This window comes from Muscardinus avellanarius (assembly GCF_963383645.1).
Source record: "Muscardinus avellanarius genome assembly, chromosome: 1".
NCBI classification, from domain to species: Eukaryota; Metazoa; Chordata; class Mammalia; order Rodentia; family Gliridae; genus Muscardinus; species Muscardinus avellanarius.
The window spans coordinates 208,893,675-208,916,978 of NC_137786.1; the positions used below are offsets into that span (position 1 = coordinate 208,893,675).

The 23,304-nt window shown below is 39.4% G+C and overlaps 1 protein-coding gene across 2 annotated transcripts in view; it reads left to right on the forward strand.

Moving 5' to 3' along the window:
* The window catches only part of CD44 (CD44 molecule (IN blood group)), a gene marked incomplete at both ends in the record, with an annotated part of 86,329 nt that overhangs the window by 40,364 nt on the left and 22,661 nt on the right, over nucleotides 1-23,304 (forward strand). The window contains 6 exons of one of the 2 annotated variants that reach the window (XM_080689440.1): nucleotides 4,981-5,052; nucleotides 7,591-7,818; nucleotides 16,308-16,433; nucleotides 19,254-19,367; nucleotides 19,838-19,954; nucleotides 22,419-22,547. In XM_080689440.1, the coding sequence (XP_080545566.1) occupies nucleotides 4,981-5,052; nucleotides 7,591-7,818; nucleotides 16,308-16,433; nucleotides 19,254-19,367; nucleotides 19,838-19,954; nucleotides 22,419-22,547 (786 nt within the window). The remainder of the gene's footprint in view (nucleotides 1-4,980; nucleotides 5,053-7,590; nucleotides 7,819-16,307; nucleotides 16,434-19,253; nucleotides 19,368-19,837; nucleotides 19,955-22,418; nucleotides 22,548-23,304) is intronic. The other variant, XM_080689441.1, reaches the window with a different exon arrangement.

A 23,304-nucleotide genomic window follows, 5' to 3' on the forward strand; every position in this document is an offset into this window, starting at 1 on the left:
GAGACGCTGTTTCCAAATAAGAAATAAAATTGGGTTGAGGGGTGTAGCTTAAAGGTAGATTGTCTTTAGGTTAAATCTCTAGTACTACACACACTCACACACACACACACACACACAAACACACACACACACACCACAGGAGAGAATAAGAAAGCTGAATGAAGGTGTAGGTGCTGGGCTACTTTTCAGGCTCCCTCCCAGCATGTGAGATTTTCTTCCAATCACTGGCCTAGAAATTCATGATTAGGAGTCTAATTTGTGCCATAGCAAAATGAAGGAAGCCTATGTATCATGAATCTTCAGGGTCTTTTGAGAAGAATCAAACTCATAAATGTCAATTTTTAAAATACCATCAATAAAAAATCTCATGTCTCAAACTGAGTCTCTGTTCCCCCGAAGGTCTGAAGCTGTGTAAAAGGAAACCATGATGCATCAAGGTGAACCTGACACATCTTCCAGGGGTGTCGGTTTTCCTTAGACATGGGAGGTGGGTGCTAAATTAGATGGAAAGTAACTTGAGGCATTATCCACACGAAATCATCACTGCTACTATATATGGTGATAGAATGTAAAGTTTGCATGGATTTTTAAAAATTTTTTTATTTGTACATTGTATTTATACATCATAATGGGGGTAAGAAACTTGTATAGGAATAAATGCACACATCGCCCAGCCAGTCCCCACCCAGTCCCCACTTCACTCCCTCCCATGCTTGGTTTAGTGGTTGACTTTGATATGAATAAGTATATCATGTGCTTTAAAGTGTTTCCCTCTCCCTCCTCCCATCCCCACAGTTAGGTTGCCTTATTTGCTCCTCTGTAGGATCTCTTTTTTCACCTGGAGTTCCTTCTATGACCCCATTCACCCTAGCTTTCACATATTAGGGAAAGCATCCGATTCCTTGCTTTTTGTGACTGACTAATCTCGCTTAGCATAATGTCCTCAAGATCCATCCATTTCCCTGATAATACCGCAATTGTATTTTTTTTATGGCTGAGTAAAATTCCATTGTGTACATATCCCACAGTAATCCGTTTTTGTGATCCATTCATCTGTTGATGGACATCTTGGCTGGTTCCATAGTTTGGCTATGGTGAATTGTGCAGCTATGAACATAGATACACATGCATTAGTTTGCATGGATTTTTAAGCTCAGGAAGGGACATCAAAGACATTGTGATCCCTTTGCGATCACATTGGTGGCTTTAGGCTGCACCACCCACCCCCGGTGATGTGTGCAGTAAGGATCAGAGCAGGAAGTCAGATGGTCTAGAGTTTAGGAGAAAGGGAGAATATCACACTGGCAGGTCAAAATGAAGCAGCTGAAGTCAGTGACCTAGCGAGTCCAGCGAGACAAAGAATTTGGAATGCTTATTCCTCTCTGTTATAGGGGCAAAGAAAACAAGTGCAGTTTGATCAGAAGGAGAGTCCAACTGAGGCTAAACAGCATATGATCTGATATTATAATGCTCAAGACCACAAAACAGCAGACCCAGAGTAACATGAGGTCTATCTTGCTCCATCTGGCTGAGAAAGGGCAGAGACTGTGGGATCGGTTGAGTGGCAAAGGGCTGGTGTGAGGCTGCAGGCTCACCACACTTGGTACGGCGTGCCTCTTCTCCTGCTGAATCTTGTCCAGGGAATGTATGCAGTAAATCATGTAGCTGTGGTCCCACATCATCTCTCCTGTTTTACGAGTTAGTGTCACTTGGAGTTAAGGTTTTGAGAGCTTGAACTCAGAAAGGCAGAAGTTCACTCTGTTTTATGGCCTGGAATTGAGGCCATCCAGACAGGCAAGGATGAGGCTTTCTCCCTCCTTTCATTTTGCTTGTGAGATTGGGTCCATCCCTGGAGAAGGAGTCAACAGCATTGATTAACTTTCTCTTCTATAGGGAGGGGGCTGGTAGTTCAGTTGAAATGCTTGAGAAATACCAGGGGTATATTTCATACCCAAATGGCTGTGTTAAAGTAGTGAAGTTAGAAGAGATGGTTTTCTTTTCTGGCTCAGCTTTCTTTTTCTGAATGACTCAATGTTGATAGGCTTCTTTTACAAGTTTTCTTTTCATTTACTGAGAATATTTAAGCCAGGCATGGCAGCTCAGGCCTTTAATCCCAGTAGTTGGGAGGCTGAGACATGAGAGTCCCAGGCTCGAAGCCAGCCTCAGCAACTTACTGAGACTCTCAACAACTTAATGAGACCCTGTTTCCCCCTCAAAAAACTTGGGTTGGGTGTATCTTGGATGTAGAATGCCCCTGGGTTCAAATCTCAGCAACACACACACACACAGAGTGAGAGAGAAATTAATAAATAATAAATAAATAAATGAAAGAATATTTATTAATTAAATATATGTGCTCAGTACTATGCTTGGCAGAATGGGGATAAGAAAGAACCAGAGGCAGTAATTTCTAAAGGAATTAACACTGTAGTTGATGCAATGAGACAAATATACATACATACATATATACACACATATATATGTTATATAAAACATATAGCACATATATATAATGTTAACATATTTTATATGTTTTATATATTTTATATATAATATGTATAATTATATATTATAGATAATATTAACATATAAAGAATATAACATATATTATAAAGATATATGTTTACACACACACACACACACTAGACAAGGGGATAAATGTGGCTAAGGATAAGTAGATTCTAAACATCTTGTTGTAGAATCAGATGATGGCATATTAAGTAACCTAAAGATCCTGATACCTTCAGTTCCATGCAAAGGATTTCATTGGAAAGACTCTTGGGTGTACCTGCGCTGAGTATTGCAAACAGGCGGCCAAGTCCCCGTTTGGGATCAGTCATAAACTGGCTACAGGAACCAAAGCAGCTGGTCTTAGCAAATAGCTTCTGTAAGCTTAATATTTTAGTAGTATTTCTATGGCTTACAAATTTAAAAAAATACAGCCAATGCCAAGGCTCTGTGATGCCAAGGCTCTGTGATGCCAAGGCTCTGTGATGTTTTACTGCCTTATTTTTCAGTGGTAAAGGCCAAACATGAATCTGGAGATTTCTGTGTGAAGGACATAGAGAACTGACTCATTCAAGTATATTGTTTTAGGTCATTTTCAGTAAGATGCCTCATTCTCTTCTGAAGGTCAAACTATAGGGCAGATTATACATTCACTTATTTATCCAGCTGCTTATTTACTCAGCAACTGTTGGAGCATATTTATGGGGTACCTAAAATGTACCAATCCATCGGAAGGTGCCATTTTATGTGGTACTCAGAGGCAAGTGGCTAGACTGAACAATGAATGTTTACCTTGGCCATTTGGTGCCACGGAGCCAAGCTTTCTGAGAATACAGCCCTAACCCCACCCCAGGAAGTCCACCTTAGTTATCTCTATCAAATCCTTGGGCTCAGGGACACCCCAGCAGACTAGTTCTCTCCTCTATGCAGACCTCATTAAACCATAGGAAAGGCTGTCTAATGAGGCCTCATGCTCTGACACAGGAGCATGAAAATGTTAATTGCACATTTGGGTCACTATCTATCTTCGTATACTTGCTCGATTTGATGTCCTTTATAAAGGTTTGAGGGAAATGGAGCATGAAGGGGCCCATGTAAACACATAGCTATCATCAGTCACAAAATTGTCTTAGTGGTTTTATATTTTTTGCAGTACTGGGGGTGGAACCTAGGGGCATTGTACCTCTGAGGTACACCCCCAGCCCTATTTTTAGTCATTTTTATTTTTTTGAAACAGGGTCTCACTAAGTTGCAAGGGCCTTACTAAGTAGCTGAGGCTGTTCACAAACCGTGAACTGCGATCCTCTGGTCTCCACCTCCAAGTGCTGGCATTACTAGCGTGTGCCACCACGCCCGGCCTGTCTTAGGGTTCTTGACATGCCCCACACCATTACAACTTACCTCCTGGAATTCCCAGTGTGCTACTCTTACCTGTGGTTGTGCTTAAATTTGGGGAGAATGCTGCATCCCTGACATTAAGAAGACATACTTCAAGTCTTGTTTCTGGGTATGTGCAGGATACAAACATTAGAAGCTCTAATAGGTTGGGTCATTCTCTGGTGGCAGCCCCAAGACAAACAGGGTAGGTATGAATCCCCACATCCTCCAAGTTGTGCCATATGTCCTTATTTTCAAATACAATAATTTTGGAGAACTTTCTGAAGACTGTAAAAAGCTAAAGCAATATCAGTTGTTATTTTCCCTCATGATCTTGTAAATTCCTCAGTATCAGAAACAGAAAGGTGCTCATCTTCCTCCAGCCTCATCTTTTTTCCCTTATAGAAGTGCTGAGTTAATGCTTAAAAAAGTGAGCCAAGCATGATGGCAGTTACCTATAATCCTCATACCTGGGAGGCTGAGACAGGAGGATTGCAGATTTGAGGCCAGCCTTGCCACCTCAACAAAGCCCTCGGTAACTTAATGAGACCTTACTTCATAGTAAAAAATAAAATAGGGCTGGGGTGTAGCTCAGAGGCAGAATACTCCTGGGCTCAATCCCTCTGCAAGAGAATCAATGAGCATTTGTGTCTGTATCTTCCTTTATTTATTTCTTGCAGCACACCAGAATTACTTTACGTATTTCTTGACCTGTTTGTATTTTTAGACCATGGCATGGGGGTAAGCATCTTACGTGTGCTTACTAGGAGAATAGACCCTTAGGAAATTGAATTGGTATTTTTTAAATTCATTCAACAAATATTTGTCAAGTGCTTCTCTGTTCCCACCAGACATGAATGAAGTTGTTGGGGTGGGGGTAGTGAGTGTCCAGGCACTTACAAAGATAAACAAAAATAGAAAAAACATTCATCATAAAAGGCCAAGACGTTCCTAGAAGACTTAATCTACCAAGTTTCAGGAAAAGAAAATTATTTGGGATAAGTTATTATAAAACCCCATTCTAACTAATAGAAATGAGGCTAGATTTTGCTTGTATTCTTTCAGAATTTTCATGTTTTTTCTTCTACCTTCTAGCTCCAATAGATAAAGAAGATTGCACGTCAGTCACAGACCTGCCCAACTCCTTTGAAGGACAAGTTACCATATGTACGTATCTCTTTCCATCTTGATGAAGTTCTTCCATTCTTGGGAAAGGCATCAGGTGTACCCTATGGTTAATACTTGAAGAGAGTCTTAGTCATTTCCCTAAGGCTAGGGAAGGTTGGCTGTGATTCAGTGGCCTTTCCCTTTTTTCTCCGGTGGCTTGAATCTGGTCTCCGGTTTACCCGAATGCACCATTCCTTAAACTTTAGACATTGAAAACCACTTCCACAATCTGGTGGCCGGTCTGCATCCTATATAGCACTATCCCTTACTTGACCATTTCCTTTTCATTGTCCCATTTTCTTTTACTCGAGATACAATGATTGTTTAAAAGGAACTGCAAATGGAAAATCAGAATCGCTTGTCATAAGTAGAAGATAACCCTAAAAAGTAAATTTAAATGTAAGGACAGTGTTTAACTCTGGCTGCTGAAAGCTGAGAGCCAGATCCATACTCTCTTATGCAAGAAGGATTAAGAAGTACAGAGATCGGGATGTTCTCGCTCCAAATGCAAATTTTTCATTTGCTATAATTGCAGTATTGAGAGATAACTGAAGGCTGCATTCTTCCTGATGTGTGTTTCAACATTACGTATACCATGCCCACCTCCATCATCTTGATTACCTGCAGAAGTATGCATATGGTACCTTAGGAAACAAACAAAAAAATCCCAGCCAGAACTTTGGAATAGCTCCGTGTACCACCTGGTCATATTGGGCCTGAGACACATTTCTTTGGAGAAAAACACAGTGTTGAGAAAGTCTAGTCCCTGCTTGCTCAGAGCCGTGGTGTGTGTGCGCGGTGGTTGCAGGAGTAAGGGATGAGACTCTTCCCAGGTACTACAACTCTAGCTTCCCATTCTTATCTAAGAAATTGTCCTTGGCCTTTACTTTGCAGTAGGAAGGGGAGACTTCCCATGGTGATGGTACCCTGGGACATGAGCTCTGTCAATTGTGCCTGGTTTGAAATCTTATTTCCTCGCCCTCTATGCGATCTTGGAGGAATGCCTTCCTTTTTCCAAGCCTCAGTTTTCTCATATATATAATGGGCACAACCTAGAATAAATAACATGTTAACAAACATAAACATAATGTGTCTGATGCCTGCCTGGCCAAGAGGAGATGCTCAGTAAATGACTAATTTCCTTGGTTCCCATGGATCTTTTTAAAACTCCAGAATCATATGAATTTGGTCAGTGCTATGGTTTGACTATACCTCCCAAAAGTTAATGCGTGGGAAATTTATTTCTCAAATTCCTGTGTTAATGGTATTTGAAGGTGGGGCCTTTGGTGGGTAATTGTTTAGATGGGGTGAGCAGGGGGCCCCTACGATGGCATTTGTGGCTTTGTAAGAAGAGGAAGCTAGACTTGAGCCACCAGCATGCTCTGTCTCACACATGATGACACAAGAAGCCCCTTACCACATCCAGACACCATGCCCAGAGACTTTCTAGCCTGCCCCCAAACTGTGAACCAAATAAGCTTATTTTCTTTATTAATTACATCTCTCCAGTGTATTGTTATAACAAGAAAAAATGAGCTAAAACAGCCAATAATATTTTTCTATTAGATCTATATCTGCAGAGATACCAGGGTGATTGAGACTTTGGAAATTTTTGAAATTTTTATTTTATGTATAGTTCTACTCAAGCAAGTTAGATAGATGGAAAAAGGAATATTCATCCCTCCCAACAATGCAATTCATCAGAAATAATTTAAGCTAAATGCACATGTGTGTAGTGAATGGTCCAGACTTGGATACAGCAAATACTTTGAGGGAAAAACAATGAATAAATTCATCTATATTTCTTCTCTGTTAGTCCATTCTGGTTATTGGTTTGACTAAAGCAAAGATTTTAATCTTTATGTACATCCGGGCTTGTTAATTTCCATGCTGAATTTCACACAGGATGGTAGAGGCTCTGTCAATATTTAGATACACTGATTTCCCAGCCAGCAGTGGGGGGTTGCTTACACTGACCAAATTTACCCCTACAAAGAAAATCTACTTTTTGAGGAACCTGCAACTAGGTCTTCCTTGTGGAGGTGATTAGTCTGCTTTTTCAAATTCTTCCTGGAAATGGAATATTTAGCAACACAATTTATGCCTACTCCAGAAGAGGGTCAGGAAACAAGTGGGAAAAATATCATTGATAGAGCACATATTTATTTTAAATAATGTGCAGAACACTTCGTTAACAAAATGTCCATGAGACTGGTAACACCTGCACATCCAAAAGGGATATTACTTTGCGAATGAGTAAGCCGAAGGTCACTGGGTTACTCTGTAGAACTACACGAATCTCAGATTCAAACTGAGGACTCCCCAGGGTCTCCGGTTCCTTCTTGCCAGGGTGTTGGTGGGTAGAGGCAGGTGTGCTTTCTTTGCGCACCAGCCACTGTATCTCACCATGAGATAGGAGAGTGTTCTTAACACAACATAAGCTTCTCAATCACTGTTATGTGACAATGTACAGTCTCTTCTATACTCAAAAAAAAATATCAGCTACAAAGTTCTGAAAGTGCCTTCTCTCTCCCCAAGCTATTGTCAACCGAGACGGCACCCGCTATACCAAGAAAGGAGAATACCGAACGCATGAGGAAGACATCAACCCCCCCACCAACCCCATCGAAGAAGACATGAGCAGCGGCTCCTCCAGCGAGAGGAGCACTTCTGGAGGGTACAACATCTTCCACACCCACCTTCCAACCGTGCACCCCACCCCAGACCGAGACAGCACCTGGGGCTCGGAGAACACCGCGGCCACCAGTAAGGAGAACAAGTCATTGTTGCTTTCCAGTAGCAAGTCTTTGGCTAAAGACCTGTGGCCTTCCTGAGTGACGAGTGACACGCACTCGGGTGTTGATTTCCTCTAGTGTTAGACAACTCGATGTGGGTGACATCATTTGGGGAGGTGGGCTGTCGTGCTTGTCAGTGGTGGTCTTATGCCTTGACTACTAGAGATCCATTTTTTTTTCCATTTACAACTGTTTTTCTTACTTTGGATAAGAAGTGCCAACTGGAAGTTGTTTAGACATTCCCCCCCCCCGTCTTATTCTATCATCCCTGGGGATATAGTGAGGATTCAAGTCTGATAGAGAAACAATTTTCATTGTTGCTTGCTTCTTTCTTGTTCTTATCCAGTATGGATATCATGCTCTCATACGGTGGGGGCTGCAGAGTGTGCGTGTCATTCCACAGGCTCCTTCTCCTGCCTAACTTCACATTTTAACCTGATGCGTATTCAAATTATTGATGGTATCCTATTCAGTTAAATTCATCAACCGCGATTGTTTAAACAACTCCTTTGCTTTGGGTCCAAGGAAGAAAAATTCACAAATTCACAAAATTCTAGGGGAATATTTTGATCATCGCAGCTTCAGAATTTATACCCTGCTGGGGAAGCTTCATCATGCCGACCTGGCACGCGTGAGCCATTCACAGCTTGGGACCGCAGGAGAGGAAGGATGTAAACGCTGCGTTAGATGGCTGTGGGCTGGGGTCTCTGGGCTGGGGTCTCTGGGCTGCCGTTCCCTTGGGAAGTACGTAGGTCTCCTCTTAACCTCCTTCCCCGCGTCTCTCTCTGCCTTTCCTCTAGGGTTTGTTTTCACCAGGTTTCCAGATCGTCTGTGCTCCGTTTGTGGAGGATCTTTCAAACCTAAATACAGCAACTGGGACTTGGGTGGATTTCCTAATATGGTGCAGATTTTCTCTTTTTCCTGGCTTTGGCTCCTGGGGAATGGAAATCTGCCCCTGGATGGTGCAGCAGAAATATCATGGCTTGTGAATACTCACGGTGGAGCCCTTTCTACCCTTTGCCACCCAGAAGCCATGGAAACCTTGACAGCATACTGATTTCATTTAAGCTTACCTGTTCAACAGTGTTATAAATTTCTATTTGCAGCTTGTTGCGGGGGGTGGTATGAATAGGCCTGGGATTCCAGTCATTCCTAGAGGATTCTTTGAAGCATTTCAGAAATTGGACCTGTTCACCTGGCCGCGCTGGCCTGGGTCGTGGGCTCCCTGGGTATTACTCCATCTTTTCGTTTGCGGGCTCCTGGACAACATTTCTTGAGAGCCTCCTGCAAACCAAGTGGGCAGGGCTGCTGCTATCTGCTTGCTGCTTTTTGGTTTTCTTGCCTTGATTTATTTATTTCTTGGTACTGAGGATTGAGCCCAGGAGCTCTGTGCCACTGAGCTACATCTATCGTCCTTTTCATTTTTTAGTTTGAGATAGGGTCTCACTAAGTTGCCCAGGCTGGCCTCAGCCTCCTCCACACCCAGCTAGTTCCCTGACTATAACACAAACCTGTTGAAGGTGCTTATCATTAGGGCACGCAGTTTGGTCAGATGTGGGCAAACATACTAATTAGTGATCTCAGCAAGAAGCAGAACAGGGCTGGGCATGGTGGCACATGCCTATAATCCCAATACTTAAGAGTATGAGTCAGGAGTATCATAAGTTCAAGGCCAGCTTCAGCATCTTAGAGAGACTGTCAGCAATCTGATGGGACACTGTTCAAAGGGTCAGAGGTGAATCTCAGAGGCAGAATGTTCCTGAGTTCAATTCCCACTACCACAGAATAAGATGAGGAGCTACTATGTGCCAGGTGTACTCTTATGCTTGGGATCCATTGGTAAGTACCGTTAAGAAGAAACATTGAAAAGAAATAAAGATGAGCGATATTTTCATTAATTCAACCAACATTTGGAGTCTTCTCTGTGCCAGACCAATTTGCTGTCATTACTGGGGCTCAGAGTTGGACCTCGCTTTATGGATACAACATACTAGTTTCAAAACCAAAGAAAAGAGCCAAGCATGGTGACACATGTCTATAACCCCAGCATTTGGGAGGCTGAGACAGGAGGATATAGGCTCGAGGCAAGTTTCAGCAATGTAGCAAAGCCCTCAGCAACTTAATGAGACCCAGTTTCAAAATTAAAAAAAAAAAAAGGTCTAGGGAATGTAGCTCTGAGGTAGAATGCCCCTCGGTGCAATCCCCAGTACCACATAAAAACAAAACAAAACTAAATACCAAGGAAAGGGACTTAACAGACTTCACTGAAACAGGGGCCATAATTCAGGCTTTTACCCACAGAGTACTTAGCTATTTCTTTCCATAGTTAAGGAAGAGAGAGACTAATCTACCAGTGCAAACCCAGGGCTAAGTAGAGAATTACTGAAGTGCTATAGGATTCAACACGGTCAACTGAGCACCAAGTAGATTAATCCATGCAAAGAAGGGTATCAGAAAAGAAAAACAAATAAACAAAACAAAGAAAGCCTAGGTGGAAACCTGAAGTAGCATATGACATACTAGAAAAGGTTAGCACTGAATTCCAGAGTAGAATCCTATTTTCTAAGTAAGTCCATTAAGGAGATTCCCAAGGCCTTATCACTGTTGGACCAGGATTGGGACACAGCGAGGAGGAAGGGTTGCAAACCCTTCCCAAAGCAAGTGGGGCCAGAGGTCAAGAGGAGGCTGGCTGAGCGCACAAAAGCAGCCGGCTCTGGCTGGGCTGGTTCATTCCTTCCTTAAGGCTCCTTAGTGGGTGGCAACAGTGAAAGCTTTTAAGAACAACCATCTGCATCGGTCTGGACTTCCCGAAGGCTGTTTATGATAAGTGTTGTTCTTGGATGATCCCTGCTGGAGGGAGGCCATCAGCCCCTTCCTATTGGTGATCTAGAACTCCCTGGAATTAAAAAACTTAAACTAATTCAGGAAGCTGACTCCTGCTTTGGAATGCTCTAGTTCCTTGTCTTCTGGGTGTCAAATGAATATTTCTTTCTTCATTTTTGGTCTGGCAAGGCCTATCAGGGTGGGGCAAATTGGAAGCTGCAGGCTATGCTGTAGCTTTTTTTCACTTTCCTTTCTTATTGGACTCCTTTCAAGAAGACAGAAATAATGCTTATTTCTATCTTGCTGTTGTATGTTTATTTCCTGGTGTGCTATTTTTTTCCCTAGTGGACTGTAGGGGAAGAGTGGCAGGAACAAAGCATCTTTAATAAAGTTTCTGAAGTGGGAATGGGGTGTCTATGGACAGGGGTGCTCAGATTTACTGGGGGCATCATGGGTGAAATTGATTCCTGTCTGTTGTCCATTCTGAACTAATGCATTCTTCCTGTTATTGGCATTTGGTTTGTACAATGTCAAAGTTTTTATCTGGGGTCCATACACTTTTAGTAGATTCTGTAAGATGTCTGAGAATCAGCCAAAACAATGTGCAAAAATTTGAGAGTGTTTGTGTTTAGGGTCACTTTTATGAGTGGAGAGGTGATAACTGTCACCTAAGTTTCAAGTGAGTTTATGACCTAAAATGTAGTTTTAAACAAACTCAGCTGGTTTTGATATTGATCCTGCTGATTGATTTTTGTCCATTTTGTTTCCATTTTCATTCTGGACTCAAGTCCCACCTGAGAGTCAAATGAGAGGTTTTTAAATTACAAAATGTTACTATTATCCTTCCTCTAATATGAATCAAAATTTTCTTTCATTTCAGCAGTTTTGCTTCTTTTCTGGAAACACATACTGAATTAGAGTAAAAAGTGACAGAAAGTGATAGATGGATACTTGTGAAAGCACTTTCTGATTTCAACATATTGAGCGCACACCCTTTGTAAAGTGCTTGCTCAAGTATATAGTTTGACTTAAATTTGATGCATGTCCATGGAACTTGAAATACCAGTTCTTGTCACAAGCTAGACAGACCCCAAAGATATACCATTTCCAAAGTGTTCCCCCAAATACTCTGAATGAAAGCAATTATGTTCTGCTGTGTTAAAGACCGTCAGTTCATGACTGAATCACCCCATCAAGAAAAGAGCCAAGCTCTTTAGATCACAGTATTAAGATGCTACTTCATTTTTCTCTGATCATGACTTCATAGGCTTCAATCTGAAGACTGAGAAGCATTGAGTTCATACTCATACCCATTTGCATTTCTGATATTCTCCTAAGATTCTGGGGAATGTTGGGAGGCTGGAAGGATAAAACCAGACCTTTTCAATCTTTATTCTATAACAGATGCAGGTATTACACATAGGTGGAATGGAGACTAGGTTTTATAGAGAAAGCCTTACTAAATAATGTTTTCGTAATTGATCCAGTTACCTCAACTGAGCACTCAAACAGCCACGCAGCAGCTCAGCAGCAAAGTAGCTGGATATGGTCCTGGTTTGGTAATTCACAACCTAAGACTCAGGATCTCACAGCAACAGCAACAACAGGTAAACTGTTATGTCTTTTGCTTATCAGTTGTCCTGAATACCAGGTCTTCTAGGGATAAGGAAGAGGGTATCTATAATTATGCAAAGTTTCCCTTGATTCTCCCTCAGCATCCAGAAAAAGAGCAGGATCTAGTACCATTTCCTTTATCACAGAAGCCTTTGAGTCTGAGGATATGAATGAATACTCCTATATATACCCTGGTTTATTTTTTTTGGCAACAGGTACATTGATCAAAGTTATCTTTATTTCAGAGGCTTTCACTAGGATATTAATTGATAAAATATTCTCTAGAAAGAAATCTAGTAGATGATGCATGCTGACTGTGGTGACACAGACCTGTAATCCCAGTACTTGGGGGGACTGAGACAGGAGAATCTCAGTTTGAGACCAGTCCCAGCAACTTAGCGAAACTCTATTTCAGTATAAAAAATAAAATAAAATTAGGCTGGGGATATAGCTTAGAGGTGGAAAGCTCCCAGCTTCAATCCCTAGTACTGCAAGGAAGAGAAGGGAAGGGAAGGGAAGGGGAGGGGAGGGGAGGGGAGGGGAGGGGAGAGGAGGGGAAGGGAGGAAGGAAGGAAGGAAGGAAAGAAAGAAGAAAAAGAGAAGCACACTTCTGTTTTCAGTTGACCTAATTAATCACAGTTAGTAATAGAAGAGGGAAATGCTAATTTACGGATGGAAAGTGTAGTTCGTGGACACTTGTTCGGACACTCAAAGCTTTCCTGTAAGGTACAGGAAATGACCTGTTGCTCTACAGCAGAGTCTATATTACCTATAAACTCCTGGATATTTGGTTTTATCTCCAAATTCCTGCAAAGAATTTTGATTTGGAATCTTTGGGAAGAAAGATTCAATCTATAACTATAAAAGAATATAAACATATCTCCATCTATTTTGTTGATGAAGGATATAGCCCTTTTTTTCAAAAGAACTAGGCATTCTTTCTGCAGAAGGAAGGGACAAAAAATGGAAAATTGGTCCTTCACATTTGCTTATAAGGCATTGAATAATTTATATCTTTTACTTCTACAAATAATAATGAAAATAAAATTGTGTTAGCTGGGCATGGTGGTACATGCTTATAATCCCAGTACTTGGTATGCTGAGACTGGAAAATTGCAGGTTTGTAATTAGCCTCAGAAACTTAATGATATACTCTACAATTTACTGAGATCTTGTTTCAAAATTTAAAAAAAAAGATTGAGAAATATAACTTGGAGGTAGAATGTCCCTGGGTTCATTCCCCATTACCACGCACACACACACACACACACACACACACACACACAAATTGTGTTGATGTAATGTTATGGTTGCTATATCATAGTGATTAGGACATATTGGGTTGGGGAAGAGATTGTAGAATAAGTAAAATGCTGTTTTTAAGTGTTTGCAATGTATATTTTCATTTGAAAAGTATAATAAAGAAAAAAGTCTTCTTGGTTATGTTTCTTCTTTGATTGTTTCTGGACTTTCTTGATAACAGAAAGAAATTTCTCACCTTACCTTACCTTTGTAATTTGGGATTTAATGATTATTTCAGCCCTTGCTTAAACTGGTTCTTAGAATTGTATCTACTGTACCTAATATTCTTTGGTTGCACATCATGGTGGCAGAAATGGCAGTCTTTAGAAATTCTCAAATCAAGACTCTTGCTTCCAGTCTTATTAGTGGAATCACTAATAAGTGAGATCATGTTGTTTTTCCTTTCTGGCTTATTATACTACTTTAAAAAATGGGATTCAAATGGACTGTTCTGCTTTGCAAATATAGTGTTGATATATAAAATGACTGGGCAAGGTTGCTAGAGAAAAGTAAAAAGGCATCTTCTTCAGTCTCATACTTCATGTATAATTCTTCTCTGAATTTGGGGTTGATGTGATTATGTATCTGTGATTTGGAGAATAAATATCATACTCTAAATTTCTAGAGAATGATATTAGTTGGTCAAGATCAACTGTGTAGAAAATCAGGGGCTAGGAATCTAAGGAGCTGAGTTGTAGGCCCACAAATGCTCAGATTTGAAGAGGAACTTAAATGTTCTAGTTCAATCAACACATCTAATCACTTAATCACTTTTGCTCCTTTTCTGCCAAGTGGTCTTCCTGATGATGGGAAACATAATACTTCATGAAGGAGATTATTTTTGGATAGGTCAGAGTATTATTGTTGCTGTTTTTTTCCCATTTAGTATCTGAAAGAACATGCATCTCCTTGACATTCTCACCACCAGTCTTAATTTGGCCTCATAGGCAAAGAGACAAAAATTTCATCCCTCTTTTACATTATAGGCTTTCAAAATTCAAAGATAGCACTCATGCTCTCCTTAATATTATTCTGTTGTTAATCAGCCTTCTGACTCCAGACAAGTCCAAAGCTCTGACCAGCACAATTTCTTCATTTTTAAGATGAAGGTCATGATCCAGATGATATTTAAGGTCCTCCCATCTCTGATATTCTACAACTTCTCTTTGGGCCTTTGAATGAAATGGAACTACTTTGCCTTACCTTTTCTTTCCAGCATCTATACTGGGTATAGATGATTCCCTTGAGTAGTAAAAGAGTGAAAGCATGTACAATGCTATTTCTTAGGAACTGATAATTAACCTTTCAACAATCCATTCAGTCATGGTCACAACAGCTTGGATGAGCACTAAGGGTGCAACTCCTGAGACAGAAACCAAGAGGCAAGAAGCTCAGCACTGGCTTTCATGGTTGTTTCAACCATCAGAGTCCAAGAGTTACCTTCACACAACAACAAAAATGGCTGGTAATGACTTATGGTTATTTTATATGTTTTCTTGATGGTCTTTCCTAATTTTCATCAACCTGTTGCATGTTGTTAAAACCTCAAATCCATTCTAGTCTCACAAATGCTTGTGATAATTTGGGAAGGACGATGAGCTCAGAGATCTATGTTTGGTTTTATATTGTTGGTTTACAGTTTTCTTCTTTCTACTCTGTGGGATTCATATAGCCCAAGAGAAGTCTGATAGAGAAGCTATAAAAAGGGCAGGTCTATTTTGACTTGGTAACAAAAATTCTACTCTGAAAAAGTGCTTATGCATATTACACAATTATTGAAGTGACAAAAAGCTTTTGTCTTCTTATGATAAAATAAAATAGCATTGCTAGAGCTACAAAAATATAGGAAATCCCCACCAGTAGGATTATTCTTGGTATGGACACTAATAGTATGAAAAACAAATGGTCATTCCTTAAGATAGCCAGAACCTCATTCAGAATGTAGAAAACCCCCTTTTTAGTAAAGAGTCGTGCTGTGCAGCAACAAGGCTGAATGATTCAATCTCTTTTTCTGTGATTGAATAAAAAAAGAATGAGTTTTCTAAGTTTATACTGTAATCCACTTTTGTCAATACTTTTGGTTGACTAACAAGTGCCAGGAATTATTTCTTTCTTGTTTGACCTTCTATTGCTCTGTGTGAACGTCCTATTGGGAATCATAGTGTTGCTTCTGTTTGCAGTTAGAGCTACAGTGCTCCAATAATGATGTTTTTTTAAATGAGTTAGAAAATTATGAATGCAACTGCAGGGTCTTAAAGATGATTGACATGCGGGTTAGATTTCAAGGTTTTTCTAATGATATCTTGACAAAGCAAATAGGCCTGTGTGAAACCTTTCCATTCTATTCTTCATATCTTAGCTTTAATAGAATGTTTGCTGAATTAATATATCCGAAAGCATGGGAGAGTTTTCATTGGCTTTTTGTTGCTGTTGTTGTTCTGTTTTGTTTTTATTTCTTTAGTAGGGTTATGTCAATATTTATTCTTTTAGCTTCTTTGAAAATAAAGCTCAGTTACTAAGATCATAGTCAATTGCTTTGAGATATATGTATTCCCTTCAGAGATTACAAGTACATAGAATTTGGGGTATGCAAGTCAACCCTCTCACTTTCTTCTTCAAATCTTGGGAAATCCATTATACTTTCTGTGCCTGGCTTTCTTTCTTTGTCAAATGGGTTGCTTAGCATCCAGCTCAACTACTAATGCAAGTCACCAATAACAGGTACGGATTCAAATACCATCTCAGCAGGCTGGGAGCCAAATGACGAAAATGAAGATGAAAGAGACAAACACGTCAGTTTTTCTGGATCAGGCATTGATGATGATGAAGATTTTGTCTCCAGCACCAGTAAGAATGATCAATTACCCTAGAACCATTTATGCAAGGCTTACTCACGAACCTTAGTGCTGCCTAATATTCTCTGTCTTGGAATATAGTTAATGTGAAACATGATTGGACCGATGATTATACCTTAGTTGTATCTTGATGAGATTGGGGAAGAAAGAAATAACATTTTTTAAAGAGAGCCATAACATATTTGGGGAAGTGGAGAAAATATCTTACAAAATTTCAAATGCCTTTGGTTCTTTCTATTGTATTTATTGATGAGGTCTGCAGCTATATATTTGAATTATCAAGGTTTATCAGAGAAAAAAGATGCTAAAGTATCACAACAATATTTATTACATACCTGCTGTTTTCAGTGCTGGGAACACAAGATGAAAAGGCTAACATTATTGCCTCAGGCAGCTCAGGTATGGATGGAGCAACAGACTTGAAGAATGTGATTATGAGGGTATTAATTAAAAGTTGTGCATGATCCTAAATTGAAGGCTTTTAAAGGTCTAGAAAGGCTTAAAAGATGGGAGCTAGGTTGAGCATGGTGACAGATGCCTGTAATACCAGCACTTGGGATGCTGAGACAGGAGGATTGCAGGTTCACAACCAGCTTCAGCAACTTAGTGAGACCTTATCTCAAAATAAAAAAGGCTGGAGGTATATTTCAGAAGTAGAATGCCCTAGTTTCAATCCCAGTACTAAAAAAACAAAGGGGGAGGAAAGGAAGTTAGACTTCACTCATTGTCCTAATTAATCAAAACCTGGTTGAGGTCAAAGTAAAAAAACAAAAACAAAAACAGTTTTAACAAACATGCTGGACACCAGTATAATAGAAATACATTGAAATAAAAGGTAAATTTCAGCTCAGTTTTAACAAGACAGTGCCACTTATTAAAAGAAAATAGTGAAACTACAGAATTATATCCAAAATTGTAGCCATCATAAAACTTTTTGAGAACAAAGAGATGAAAAATGCCCTTTGAGTTGAAATATAACCTTTAAGAAACTAAAACAACTACAAAGTTTTGTCGAATATTCTGTCAGATGACTGAGTTTCCCACATATACCTATAATGACCTAAGATTTTGCTGTATAGAGATGAGAATTCTTAGTAACTCCATTTACTGTTCCCTGGGGGAAGGAGTTTGGGGGCGCTCATGAGCTCTCTTGGGTCAGGAGTTTAGACTGTCCCATTGAAACCTGAGAGTTTCAGGCCCAAATGAATAGCAGCTAGGGAGGGAGGGGCCTTAAAATTCCTTAAACCTTGAAAGCATCTGAATATATGGGATTGATACAGAAAAGACTCAAGATGAACTTTTATATTAAAAAATTTAAGTCATGTATCCATATCCTGGACACCTCTGTAGAACTTCATCTATACTCTTTTTAGTAACTTCAGAAAACCGTTAAAATCTCCTGGGTTCAGGATGTGGCCCAGCCTAGGGTGGGTCCCTCAGTAAAGATACGATTTTGGTACTTGAAAAAGGAACCTCCCTTGGGTAGCAACCCCAGAAGATCAACCTGCAAATCATATAGTCAGGCTGCAGGGAAACACGTCCCATGCTATTTCTTCATCTCTGTGGCATACTTTCTAATTTGAGTTCATTTTTTTAAGCTAGTATCTATGTCCATAATTGAATAAGGTACCTTTTTTCTTTTGGAGAGAAAACTACCATTTTTTCATGCTTGTTAAGAATGTAATTCATGATTATAAACTTGATTTTCTTAACATATAAAATAGTCATATTATTTGGGTATCAAAATAAAGTTTGAAAGCAGAATGTGGATGTGGTGGCACGTGCTTGTAATCCCAGTTCTTGGGAGGCTGAAACAGGAAGATCGCAGATTCACAGACAACCTCAGCAAATCGTGAGGCCCTCTGCAACCTAGTGAGACCTTGTTTCAAAAGAAAAAATAAAATAGGGCTGAGGATGTAGAATGCCTCTGAGTTCAATCCTCGGTACTACAAAATAAATAAAGTTTGAAAGAAGATGGATTTGCAAATAATCTTTTCACAAAGATGTTGATTCTGATTTTATCATGATCTTTCTGTTAGAAAACATCCTGTTTCAGCCCTAATATTTTGGTTGGCAGTTTCAAAACAATGATATTCACTTTTTTTGTGTGTGTGCTCTGTTATGATGGTGGTTGGTTACTTCTGGTCTTTTTCTACTGAATGTATACATCTTATTTTTCTTTCACTGGCTGCGAATGGCTTGCTCATGATATATCTTATATTTGATATGAATACCACAGGGGTTTGATAAATATTTGTAAATAAATAGCTGAACCATATAGCTACTTAAAGTACATATTCTTTCTCGGGAAAGCTCTGGTTGTTCAAGATGTTTCTTTCTCCAGTAAAATTGTTAGCAAAATAGTGATCGCCATGGTATAACTTTCCAGTTACGTGCCTCTTCAGCCTGAGGCGCTCCACACCGCACTTTTGCTAGTGATACGAAGTCCTTGGGCTTCCAAGCAGAGGCCGGCTCAGTCTGCATGGAAGGGCAAAACTCTGTTGTCTTTGGTGACCCTTGGTGAAGGGCTGGTGTTTTCAAAACTGTTCTTCCTGCTGTCACAGTTTCTTTGGCTGCTTTCTCCAGAAGATCTCATGTTCTGAACCCCAGTGCAAAGGACAATGAGATGCTTAGCAATATGGCGAATCAAGCTGAAGGTGCTGTCTGCTCCCCCTCCGTTTCCACACAACCATCTATACGACGTGCTATAGATGATCAATGCATAGACTACAGAAGGGATAAGTGTGTAAAACAAGTGGCGGAGGATCAAGAGATAACATTGTCCTAACTGCTTCAATCATCATTATCACAGTTTCCACCATTCCACGGGGTTCTGATCACACAAAACAGAACCAGGACTGGACCCACTGGAGCCCAAGCCATTCAAATCCAGAAGTACTACATTCGACAACCACAAGAATTACTGGTAATGGGTTACGCACATTTAGTTAAAGATTGTTTTCTTCACAGTCTATGATGCTGCAAAGATCAATCACTGAGATGTAGTGGGCAATTTAATGTCACCTCACAAATTCTTAGTGAACTTTGGTGAGAATATTCAGTTCCACTTAAGGGTCATTTATCAATTGCACCACCTGGGCACAAGATATTTTATGTTGCTTTGTTTATAAAAATGCATGTGTTTAAATAATTTATCGTGCTGACTTGGACAAAGTGGTTATGGTGGAATAACAAGTAATCAAGAAGAAATTTCATGCCCATTCATTATTTTTCTTGGAACAGATTAGTAAAATCATTCCAATTTATTGAGAATAGATGCTCAGAGGTAGCATATAGACATAGATCCTTTAGATAGCTTGTAATTTAGTGGAAGAAGAGAATCATTAAAGATTGGTTGATAAAAAATGACAACGTATTTCACCGTCATCACAACAGATGTAGACAGAAATGGCACAGGTGTAGACAGAAATGAAGAAAACCGGACCCAGGATCCACAGCCTCCTCTCATTCACCATGAGCCTCAGGATGAAGAGGAGACCTCACTTTTCACAAGTAAGGAGGGTGGCACTCAGCAGTTCCATTTTACACAAGTCAGTGGAAGCATTCAGGGACTAGGGACAACAGTGTTTAGTCAATGACCATGTTTTCTGCATAGCATGGCAATTTCTTTAATCTTCAGAGTCAGGAAAGGGGCCAAATCAGCACACATTTTTTATAAATTGGAAGAAAAATTCAAACTTGTCAGATTGCTCAAAATGCCAAAATGTTCAAAAGAGAAGATCCTGAGATACAGTGTTTGTATCAAAGATTCCTAGAGGTTCTGTTTGAGTGATTTGTATGTGCTTATGGAAATAGATGGTGAGGAATGCCTTCTTTGGGTGCTTAGTGGTAGGATCTGGAAAGAAAGTTTGATGAGTGGGAGGATTTTTGTAATGTTTATTTTCTATGAAGACTGCAAGAAGTCCTGTTTCTCTTTCATGTTCTCTTCTTCACTCTATTGTAGAACAGCATCCCTTGAACTCTTAGAGAAAAGTAAAAGACTTACATGGTCTGTATTTGAATTCTACAATTTCTCTTTTTCTGTTTTCAAACTGGAGGCAACTTGGGAAAGGCTTTGATTCTCTTACTGTTATTTTTCTTTACTATTATTTCTCATCTCAGGTTTTCTAAAATATTGTAAAGTCTCACTACTGGACTGTGAGGGTAGGATAAAGTAAGAACTAAGAAGCATATATTCTTCTTTCACATCTGTACTGCTGAGAAATGCCTATCTTATTTGGAATAAACTTTTATTTACGATAACAGCATTTTATAAACTTTGATTCAGCCACCACTCTCACAGACTTAAATACTAATAAAAGAAAAACAGATAAATAGTATGTAGAAGCCAAAGGAACTTGGGCTTGAAGAATGTACTCAACCAAAGAAAGGTCTAGGACATAGTTTAATAAGTCCCATGCATTGTACTGAGCAGCTCCAAACTGACACTACATCCTGTTACTTAGCCCAATAATTTTATATATGCATAAAAATTATGAACTGAGTTATCAAAAAAGTATTCTGATAGAAAAATGAATAAAAAGAAAACAGAAATCTCTTCAGAATAGGATTCAATACCATTCCTCTTTGAGTTCTAACAACGTATCTTAGAAATTATTCTAAATACTGTGTAGTTAAGCAAAAAGCTACTTAGGAGGCTTAGAATAACGAGGCTAATGTCGAAAGATGGCATTTCAGGGATATTCTTACTAAAGGATAGTTGAAAACCAAGATATAATGTCTTTCCCTTGGCAAAGGGAAGATAGCAGCAATACTTAAAAAACTTAAAATGATTCACACTAGCAACTTCTGGGATTTTCAAATTGGATATCAATGTAAAACAGCCTTCCTGATTTACAATGGAAATCCAATATTCTGCTAACCCATTCCTACTTCAAGTTTTTCACAATTACATTCAGAATGGTCTCACTTCATTATTTGTCATGGGGTAGGAACTTAAAAGTAAAACTTAACACTTTTGTTTGTTTTTGTTTTGTTTTTATCTCCTTTGGATAACCACTTAATCCTAAGAATGGGTTAGTCAGTGCAAGGGTAAAATAAGGATAGTAGATTTTATTTTTTAAATCTATATTCTGTTATCAAATCATATATATCATTTTCTAAGATAATGAGATACAACCAGTTTTACAAATCACAAAAATTATTTTGGCTTGGCCAGTTTATAGGCTCTCATTTTCTCGACGAACTAGAAATTTGCTGCATAGTTATAGATGAAACGTCAGTGGTTTTCTGATACTTCCTAAAATCCTCCGATGGGATTTTGTTACATTCATTTTGTCTTTTAAAAACAGTGGTTGAAAGCTGATGCCTTCTTACACTGCTGTTGTTTATAGAGTGCCTCAAACTAGCTAGGATAATTTTTCTTCCACTGAATTAATCTTCTTAAGAAGTGATTTTAGCAATTATAGTTGCTACATAAACATAATCACATAAGGTCAGCATAGTAACATCCCAAACAGCTTTCACAATAGGTAGATCCATTACTGGTACTTTCCAGGTGAGTGTGATTGTAGGGTACATGACCCAGGTGAGCAGTCCTCCTACTATACTAATCTTATAAGTTGTTACACAATATATCTCCTCCTCCCAAATCACTGGAGCAAGGAGATTATACATTGACCATTTTTCACGGTTGGAGCCATCAACTATAGTCAAATAACAATAATACCATGAATTCACAGGCTATGGTCTAGTCCTCACTTTGCACCAATCTGGTTACATGATTTTGAGCAAATCAAAACTTCTTGGGGCACTAGTTTTCCCATCTGAAAAATTAAAAGAGATCTTGTTATTCATTTCTAATATTCCTTTCAGAATATCAGTGGCTTCTCTCCTTACTGTCTTCTTTTTCTACCATCTCGTCTCCTGAATCTATGCCCAGAAGTAGAAAGAGGTATAAGAGCTATTGATGATGCAATGAGATGATGATGGCTTACAATTGACATTCTTCTCACAGTCTGGGCAACTCCTAGTAGTACAGCAGAGGAAGCAGCTACCCAGAAAGAACAGTGGTTTGGGCCTGGATGGCAAGGGGGATATCCCCAAACTCCAAAAGAAGACTCTCATTCTACAACAGGAATGACTGGTAATGGATGGTTTAACAACCAAACTTGGGTGGAAACTTTTTTTCTAGTTAAATATTGGGCATCACGGACACTGAATAAAAAAAAAAATGAAGGAGTTGTCATAGGATGTTAGGTTTCTTAAGAAGTTATGTTGCAATGAACACAAAGGAAATCACTTTGAATGCTCCTAACAGTTCGCCTGAATAAGACTGGATATAAACACATGAAAGAAATAGTACTATGCCCTGGAGTGTGTCACTTTCAGATCTAACTTGGGGCATCTCCTGGTGAGATTGTAACAGAGACCCAGATCTTATAAGATACTCCCTTTTGTAAAGGACTCTCCTGTCTAATATGAGTTTGCCTTGACAGTATGATTGTGCGAAACACTAGGCTTATGAGAATCTTGTTAGAATCCTAGTGTTTGAAGAAAAAGATGCAGACATTACGAGAAAAATGAAACCTGGCTGATGACATCTGGTCTTTTGTTCATAGCTGTTTGGCAACTTCTCCTTGAGTGTACTATAGTTTTCTCAGATATATATACATACATATACATACATATACATACATACATATACATATACGTATACGTATATGTGTGTGTGTGTGTGTATATATATATGCAAGTAACTCCTCTGTTCTTAAAATTGGGGGATCTTAGACACTGGACTTAAGTCTTGTCATCATCTCTAAGTGTTGCCAGAGAACTTGATTCTGCAAGCTCCTGTGCATGGCTCTTTGGTCTTTTTGACTTAAGTATTGAGATACATCCTG